Genomic DNA, 9888 nt, shown 5'->3' with positions numbered 1-9888 from the left:
TTCTCTATGATGCAAAGATGTCAGGTGATAAACAACCGAGGTGACTCTCATTACTGAGGGTCATCATGTCACGTTTGTGTCATCTAACAGTCCACAGTTTACAGTTTGTGTTAAACACTCCACCTTACAGTTAAACATTTTCCTGTATGCCCAAACTTTGTTAGATCGTTATTTGCATAAAACGTTACCATTTCAACATTATGCAGATCAAAGGTACACCATAATGATTGGAGTTTGTCTTGTAATGATGTTTAGAACCTTTGAGAGTATTGGCTGACAGACATCTACTAATGTGTCGTCGTAAAGCATTAGCAGTGAAAATGACACTTCATGTTCCATAACGTCTGCAAATTATGGTGTTGCTTGTCTTTTAACAATTAGTATGCTATTCAGAAACTACCATGAACAAGACATTCTTCTTCAGGACAAATACCTCTTGAATAACGTTTGATCACATGGCAGTTAAAACTACAAATTGTCAACTCCCAGGACAGTAAAATCACAACGCAATGCACAATCTGTTTGCTAAATGCGAACAACTCCATATAGAATGTACAGTTTGATTTTTGCGACAATAATTGAAAAATTACTGATTTTTACTGATTACTGCAGTGAAAAAATAGAAAAAAAAGTCCTAGGGTTAGGTAGAATTTTTAGGGTCAGGCGGTAACATGAAACAAGAAAACTTTTACATGTGGCCTTAGCAGCCTGAGTGTCCAGGATCATCCGAACTCAGTTTGATGTTTATATTCATGATAATCTGTAAAAATACAAACAACAACAACTGGCCCAGATATATTTTTATTTGCAAAGAAGAACTTCCCCAAGGAATAAAAACAATCTCTTTGGTTATATGAAAGATACTGCAGCATGGAAATAATGATTTCCCGAGACATGGGTTTACTAGCAAGAGACGACTTCCCTGATACGCCGACATCAAGGTTGTGGCTTGTACAGGGTGTTACTGTTTGGTATGATGCCGTAGTTGCAGTTGTCGGTGGTGCAGCAGTACCTGCACGTCACATTTGACGACAGCGTTGTTGGGTCGACGCCGACACACTCGCTGTTGCCGGATGTCTGTTGGTACCACTGCATATTGCACGTCGCTTCGTCGACACATCTACACAGAACAATACACAGTCACACATATATTGTGTCAAGTACCGCTCACTGGTTTCTATTTCTAAAGAGTTTGTGTATTGTTTATTAATTTGCTAAAGCAGCAGTTGGCAATATCAAAGCTATAAAGGGCACGGGGGCCTGTCGTGAAGAATGGAGCAAAGGTGTGCAGAGTTGCGCCCCTTGGGGACACCAGAAACCTACGATTGCGGGTTCGGGTTCGGACTCCGGTTCGCATGTGCGTGTTCGTGGGATTCGCGAGAGGTGTGGTTACCCTGTGGTTAAAGCATTCGCTAGTTCCACCGAACACCCAGGTTCGATTCCCGACATAGGTACAATGTGTGTAGCTCATTTCTTGTGTCCTGTTATTACTGGGATCTTGCTAAAACGACGTAAAACCATGTTTACTCACTCGGGTGATTCGCATCTGCATTACTTCGGGCTTTGATCCCACAGCTGACAGGCCGTAAGTTATCGCTAGCAGCAAAGTTAAACTACAGTCCGTTTGATTTCATTTTAGGACCGATGAATTGTTCACTAACACAAAACTGTTCTTTAGTAACCCATGTTTGTCGTAAGAGATGTCGAACGGGATAGGTTGGTTCGATTCGCTGACATGGTTGAGACATGCCATCGTGTCCTATTAACGTAGAACGATGCTCATGCTATTGACCACTGGATTGTCTGGTGTAGCGTAAAAATACACTCACCCACTCACTCTCCTCACCTTCTTATGTATTTAGTGGAAGTATCAATGTGTTGGTAAACCTCGGTCATACAGAAACGCGTATCCTCTGGACAAGGGTAAGGTCTAGGCATGATAGTCTCCATAATAGTGCAATAGGTGCCCGTTGTTTCTTCTCCGCACTGAAAACAGGATCGCTCTATGACTTTCCCTGATGTGGGCTTGCTTGTTGGGATTCCAGTGGGAACTCCTACGGAGGAGTAAACTGTATTTGAAGACCATTCACTCGCTTGGGCACCTGTTGTACGGGTTGCAGCGGTGCCGTTGTCCGTAGTTGAAGATGTATTTGTCGTGGCAGGTGGTGCAGTGTCAAGTGTCGTGGAAGCTGCAGTTCTGCTCGTTGCGGATGGAGATGAGCCATAGATGGAAGGCATGGTAGCTGTAGATGGCGCTGTTGAGGTTGTGGCGGTAATTGTGGGTGACGGTGTAGGGGTTGTGGCGTTAACGGTAGATGGCGCTGCATGAGTTGTGATGGAAGGAGTAAATGGAGATGTTTGTGTTGTAGTTGTAGGTGGAGTTGTAGAAGTTGTGCTGGTAGCGGTAGATGGCCATGCTGAGACTGTAGTGGTAGCTGTTGATGTCGCTGTTTCGGTTTTGGTGATTGCGGTAGATGGCGCTGTTGAGGTTGTGGTGATTGCGGTAGATGGCGCTCTTGGGTTTGTGATGGCAGCACTAGTAGACTGTGTCGACGTAGGCGCTGAAATGAAAGTAGATGAAGGCTCAGACATATGGACGCCCCTTTGTAAAATATTTAGTGTAGAACGGCTGTAGAGGTTACAGATCTCGGATCCATTATTAAATGAAGCTGTTGTTTCTGAACATTGGCCTACAGTTAAAAAGATGTCGAGACGGTACTGATTACATAGGCAGGCTTATATGGTAATTAACGATCCTACATAGACCGCGCAAACCACCCACTTTGTTACTTACAATTCAAACTACACCATGAACGTGTGCTTATGAATCAGTATCATGCTACTGACGATAAACAGTGTACCAACCTGATGAACAGGCATGACACGTCTTGCCACACAACTCGGGTCCGAAAGAGTGGCTGCAGATACCAACCACGGTACTGCAGGCGATGTGGTGGTCTTGACAAAGGTCCAGGGCCATGGTTACTGCTTCTGTTAAATGGGCTGGTTCTTAGTGTTTGTTTTTTAAAAAACAGGTAACAACGATAAAATGAACATTGTAATTTTCTACTATGTTGTCCATGAAACACTATAAAATGGTGATTGTATCAGGTCACGTACCATAAAAAAATAGGAGATATTTAATTCTCCAAGCATACGACTAGCCAATGCCATATACAGATGAACCATTTCTAAAGGAATGGCATAAATTGTCACATTTTCCCTTCATCATCTGTTTCCTCCTTGGCGTCATAATTTGCATTTTATCAATTTTGTAAATCCAATGTCCTCTGCTTTTTGGAATGGTTTTATTCACATGTGAAATGTCATACACACAAAAGGTCATAGATTTTGGAAACCTACAGGAACGTGAAGCACGATATATATTGTTAACAGGAATTTACCAACCCGTTGGGCAGGCATGACATGTCTCCGGACACAACGTGGGCCCGAGTGGGTCGCTGCAGACGTCCTCCATGGTGCTACATACAACATCGTGGTCCTGACAGGCTACAGCGGCCTGGGACGTCCCTGGCAAACACACCCGGATCATACAAGGTCGTTATGATACTACATTAAAGGGAGTGAGTGAGTGAGATGGGTTTAGCAATATTTTGGCAATATCACAGCGGGTGACAGCAGACATAGGGCCTAGGCTTCTCACATTCGCACATATGAGAAGTCAAACCCGGGCCTGCGACGTGACCAGTGAAACCCCACCCATCCCCGTTACATTAAAGTTGCTTAAAGTTCTATAGATTACATAAATCATAAATTTAATTAGCAGTGATGCGAGATGAAGACTAAATAGCACTATTCGTAACAGAATTACTCCTGCGCTTATTGATATCTTCGCCGAATCAGTGAATATACTGCTCACAGTTAGCTAAGGATCAAGTTTTGGTGGACTAAAGAATACCCTAACAAATAAAGCGTGAAATATCTCTGTTCACAATAGTGTAACCAGTACTGGGCCTCAATTTCACGTTGAGCTGAGAGGCTGTCGGGTAATCATGAGGTGCTTACAAAGTGAGTGAGTGAATTTAGTTTTACGCCGCACTCAGCAATATTCCAGCCAAACGTGCGTTTGGATATATCGTGACTAGAAGAGAAGACACTATCCACATTCATAGGTATATCTGGTAAAACCGCTGTCAGCTCGTTATAGATTACAACATCTTTATTAAATTATGATGTGACGTTTCGGTATAGATTCTTGCAGCCCTGTCATCAACTTCTAAAATGCCAATCAAACAGATAAAAAAACACAGTCGATTGTGTAACTGTGAGAATATCATGAACACATTTTTCTTTCAGCAGTATAAAAGCGCTACGACTCTGTTTGTAAACAAATCGGACCAGTCCAGTGTTGGACCATACAACCCATTGCACATCCGTACAGGAAACAACAGTTGAGACCGAGGATTGCTCATTTGGAATATTCCTATCCGTTCTCGTATACTGTGTAGCCTGGACATTTATAACGTCATTACAATGACATATATGACTCTAAGCTCAATTAGCAATACACAGTGTCTTGTGTATGGACATGTCAGTGTTATTGCTCTCAGTAATTACAGTTACATGTATTACGACATTTATAACCGTGATTGGTGATAACCCCTGTGTCTGACTTCAATAAGTGGCAGGCAATATATATGTCCATCATTGTCCTTAACTATATAACAACAATATACTCCTTTACCATTCCTTGAAATTTACGACTCGTGAAGGTCCGGGGTAGAACAGACCATCAGCAACCCATGCTTGACATAAAAGGCGACTGTGCTTGTCGTAAGAGGCAACTAACGGGATCGGGTGGTCAGGCTCGCTGACTTGGTTCACACATGCCATCGGTTCCCATTTGCGTAGATCGATGCTCATACTTTTGATCACTGGATTGTCTGGCCCATTCCCGATTATGTACAGACCACTGTCATATAGCTGGTTATTGCTGAGTGCGGCGTAAAACTAAACTCACTCACCCACTCATGACATTGAGCCTCAGTATCATTATGTCATGGTTCTATATAAATATATATATTACTCCATTATTATTTCCTTTTCTCTCATGTTAGTTTAAATATCATGCATCACCAATCAACAACGATTAATAACTTTTAAGATTAATTTAGCAAAATGTAGTTGGTGTTCTCATACTACGCAGCAGCAAATATTGTGACAAGGAATATCCTAGATAATTATTTCGAGGTTGTACTTCCTAAATTTCAGATTATATACGTTTGAAAGAAATGATTATAAGTCTTTCATGACAAATCGTTCTTTTGAAATATAATTTAAATGTTGACATACACTATCTTCAGTTTAAGAGAAAGATAACTGTAAATACACTTGTATATAAAATTGAGTTTCATACTTTGTTTTGGTTACCGCATTGAGTAATATCTACAGGGACTATTTCTGCCTTATCTTCTTGTGCGGTAGTTATATTTAGAAAGTAAATATTCTTTTCGAAAAGATTACAGGAACATATTTGTTTTAGCTGTTTAACACCACATTCGGCAATATTCAAGCTTTATGACACTTGTCTGTATATTATCCTGACCTGAACATTTAGGGAGTAACATCATAAGAATCAATCTACGTTCAACTGTCGTCTTCTCCCGACAGGCATGGGTTGCTTAAGATCAAATCAGGATCTGTATCATCAGCTCTATATATACGATATATCGATGACTCGCCACATCCTGAAACCTCATCATGGTTTTTGAAACTTTTCTATTCTGGCACCATCAGAACTCTCATAATACAAATGCCAATCAAAGAAACACGGTAGCTTAGTGGTTAAAGCGTTTGCTTGTTACGTCGTAGACCCGGGTTCGATTCCCACATGGAGAAAATGTGTGAGCCCGTTTCTGGTGTCCGCGCCCTGATATTACTGGCATGTAGTTGCTAAAAACGACGTAAAAGTAAACTCACTCACTCCTTGAAACAAACTCGTATCAATAGTCCTGGAACACCTACCTGTTGAAAGTGCCAAAGCCAACAAAATAAGCGCCGACTTCATGACTCCACACAACATGGACATGTCGAGATATGTCAGTAGGTCATTCAATAGGATTGGGATAGTCGTCAGGATAATATGTGACTTTCCTCTTCCTATGTAAGGTTAACGAACCGACAGGAATGACGTATGTATTTCAATCGGCGTCTTCCAAACTGGTATAATATGAATTCCGTATTTACATTAAAACAAAGTCTGAAATAACCCGTATCTGTGATTTTAATATGAGAAACATTTACCCTACAACATCTGTTAATCTACAGCCTTCAGTTACTATGTAGACATATCTGAGCATATTAAAGTATGTTCTGATGATATTTTGGATTGGTTTGTTTCACTCAAAAGCACTCGAGTGTACGGTTATGTGTATGCATGCTAATCAACCAGCTCTCTTTACAGTTCCACATGCAGGCTGGGCTTGGCGTTATAACGAGGTTACACATGAACAGATTTCGATTATTACACGTAGATACGAAAAGATCTTTATCAGTTGATTTCTATTTGGCGAACCAGGAGGTCGGAATAGTTCCTGTTCAAACGTGTTTCACGAAGTCATCCCACGTGTCTTCACCAAGCCACATCACCTGTCTTGACTACGTCTCCACACCTGTCCTCATTTACAACACGTGTCTTCACTACGTCTTGAAACATGTATTCACTAAATTACAACACTTGTCTTCACTCAGACCTGTTTAAGTCACCACGCATCTTTACAACTTGAAAAGTTTAGACCTGGTAATACTTGAGTTCCTGTTGACGTAGGACGCTGGCATAATGTATCTTTTATTGAGGTGTTTAAAGTGTTTGATGTGGGTGATGAGTACCACTGTATGTTTTAGTGTAATTCGTTACTAAAAGATTGAATTTAGTACTACTGTACAATACCTAATTATTTCAACTTTGAAGGAAATTACACAATTATTGATGAGCTAAGTAGATCGAATATGAAAATCTTTCAAAACTGATGTTGCCTTGTATTTTTCATTATGAATGTGTTATGTGCCACTATGAGTGACTTTGGCGAATAGATGAACTTGAAATTGTACAACTTCACTGCTAAAAGGACGGTAACAAGCTGACAACGCAACGTTTGACGTCGCAGTCATGTCGTGTGTTTACTTTAACATACACCGAAAACACCCCACCCAGCAACACTGATGATTTAAGTCTAAATAAACCTAGATGACAAATGAGTCGAGACAGGATTTACTCATTAGAGTCAGTTTGCATTTGCAAGTAGTTGTATTCAACACATCCATTCGAAAGATCGAAATAATGACGAATGTAGTCCGTGTACGCAGCGACCAAACGCCTACTTTGACAGGATCACAAGACACACTCATTCATCAAATCACCTGTTAAATAATGACAAATGTAGATTATATATGCAACAACCAGTTTTAAAAAGGTACTGCAACAGATATACAATCCGATCCGATGTACAATGTCGCTAATACACAGCTAGAATCCACTACTTTGTGACTTTTTGCTAATGTTGAACCTCCGTGGCGTAGTGGTTAGAGCATCCACACGGAGATCGGAAGGTCGCGGGTTCGATCCCCGTCGGCGTCATTCCAAAAGAGCCGGTGTGACGTTAGATTTGAACTCATTCATACCAGAAGACGGTAAAATATGGTACTTGCTGATCCCTGCCTGGCACTCGGCATTAACGGATACAACAAGCACTGGTCGGCTCTGAGTATAATTTGTGTGAGTGGGTTATTCATGCTTAATTGCGGCATGGTATCCCAGTGAGCTGGAACTATAAACATCCTCAAACCTGGACTAGTACAAGCAGCCACACATACACACTCATGCACGTCGTCATATGAGCGATATTCAATTTTAAACCCAACATCACCTCACCTTACTAATGTTCGATGCTCATTGTGAACAAGCGCTATTTCCTGGGTACCGTTATAGACCGACCTAATTGTTACGTTAAGCGTAACGCCTATACGTACCTTTACGGTAGTGTTGTACAACGGACTCCTTTAGTGACTACGTAGCTACGGCATAAGAGCTATATTTCCAGTTCTCTCACGCTTCATACGTACCTCAACGGTCCTGTTGTACAACGGCCTAGTTAAGTGACCGCGGAGCTACGACAGAGGATCGATCTATGTTTCCAGTTCTTTCACGTTTCATATTCACACGGGATAGAAGCTACATAAATGTTATGACAACACTTAATCTCTCCACTTCCAGGGCGCGATACATACTTATAGATAGGTAAGGATAATATTATATCATTTATAGCAACGGTAGGGCGGTTGCATTATTAGCATAAGCACGAGGAGATTGTCAGCGCAGTAATGATAACGGTACGTATATAACGGTAAACACCGGTTTCACAGAGCATTGGCGGGGTTGTAGAACTCCCTCGTGAAAAAGTTGAGTTATACGCCATGATGACAGCGTCTTCGAATTGTATTGCTATATTAACTGTTGTTTCAATACTGCGCGCTTCTCCGGGTGAGTACTGTTTTCACATGTGAGCATTCACATGGATATTTGGAGCATCGTTTCATTCGGAAAGGTAAGGCAGGATCCAGTCGAATGGCAATCAGAAATATTCGACTCACGTTAGTTTAAACACTAGATTCTACAGGGTGTAGGCGCAAAGGCTAATTTGCTTAGCATTGTGGCTTAAATCAATACCCAGATTAAACACACAAACACATCGTCACTTTTATTCATGGAAATGTTTACTTTGGAATTCAAACTGTCGATGTGGCATAAAATTTTCACTTTCCACTGAAATATTCCTATCAAAATTATTCACAAATATAAACACAAACTGCTAAGCATGAAAGGTAAACGTTAAGTATTCCTCCTTATAAATGTTTTGAACCTATCACACAGATTTCAACCACGACCTTACTGCCAAAGAAGTAAACTGTTGCCTCCCAAACACCCTCTACGCGGAAGTGACGTCATCAAATCAATCCTTGGTGCTCAGTCTTGTGAGAAACCTGGATGTGGACCCAAGCGTCACAATGTTTCTGTTGACAAGAGAAGTAGTGTTAGAGAAGCACATGACACCGTATAGACACGTACGTATGCCATGTTAGTCTGTCTCATATATTCTATTCCTGACAAGCCTTTCTTCAATGCTAAGACATTTGATTATCGAGTTTGAATAACGGGGCAAGTTATCCATAATGTCAGCCACTTGTTTGTTGAAGTCGACTGAACGGGGCACACGTCATCGGTTCCCAAATGCGTAGATCGATGCTCATGTTGTTGGTCACTGGATTGTCTGGTCCAGACTCGATTATTTACGGACCGCTGCCATATAGCTGGGATATTGCTGAGTGCGGCGTAAAACTAAACTCACTCTCACTCACTATGTATGTTCAAGGTTATGCCAAGGTCCAGTTTTCATACACATATTTATGCCATCTTTGCTCAGTACCAGTGTTCATGTTTTTTTTGTAGAACAGTTGATGTCAAGAAATCCAAACAGGAACAATCTTTTGCACATATGTAGGGCTGGTGCCTGCACGAGTGAAGTAATATAAATCACATTTCCCTTTACAAATCCATTTTGAAGGACATACCCGACTTGTTGAGAGAACTTCTGTCATGCTTAAAGTTATTCCTTTTATCTTTTATCTTCAGGGTTCGAATCCCTGATTTTCCCTGATTTCATTTTTTGCTTTGCAGAAAGATTGAAGGTATCAGTGACAATCAGATCTAATTATTCACATGTATCAGGACTATTGCTCAAAGTACCGACAAATGTGTGTATGTGTGCGTGCGTGCGTGCGTGCGTGCGAGTGTGTGTGAATTATATTTCGGGACATCACAGTTGCTTTTATTATGTGCAGAATCGCGCCGAATACCAGGACACAGACAAC

The 9888-nt window shown here is 41.2% G+C and overlaps 1 protein-coding gene across 2 annotated transcripts; it reads right to left on the bottom strand.

The window, feature by feature from the left end:
- Positions 1–785: 785 nt before the first annotated feature.
- LOC137272326 (salivary glue protein Sgs-3-like) lies at positions 786–6272 on the bottom strand. Of its 2 annotated transcripts, none has more exons than XM_067804693.1 (5): positions 5986–6272; positions 3409–3531; positions 2866–2991; positions 1847–2561; positions 786–1120 (listed from the first exon to the last, which is right to left on the bottom strand). In XM_067804693.1, exons 1-5 carry the CDS (start codon positions 6047–6049, stop codon positions 937–939), a joined length of 1212 nt encoding a protein of 403 aa, XP_067660794.1. In that variant the 5' UTR covers positions 6050–6272; the 3' UTR covers positions 786–936. The 2 variants fall into 2 exon arrangements, with proteins under 2 accessions (XP_067660794.1, XP_067660795.1); XM_067804694.1 differs by having other exon boundaries at positions 2866–2988; positions 5986–6182.
- Between the last annotated feature and the right edge of the window lie 3616 nt (positions 6273–9888).

This window comes from Haliotis asinina, chromosome 2, assembly GCF_037392515.1.
Source record: "Haliotis asinina isolate JCU_RB_2024 chromosome 2, JCU_Hal_asi_v2, whole genome shotgun sequence".
Lineage (NCBI taxonomy): Eukaryota > Metazoa > Mollusca > Gastropoda > Lepetellida > Haliotidae > Haliotis > Haliotis asinina.
The sequence above is the reverse complement of the archived record's forward strand: the minus strand, read 5'-3'. Positions and strand labels throughout refer to the sequence as shown.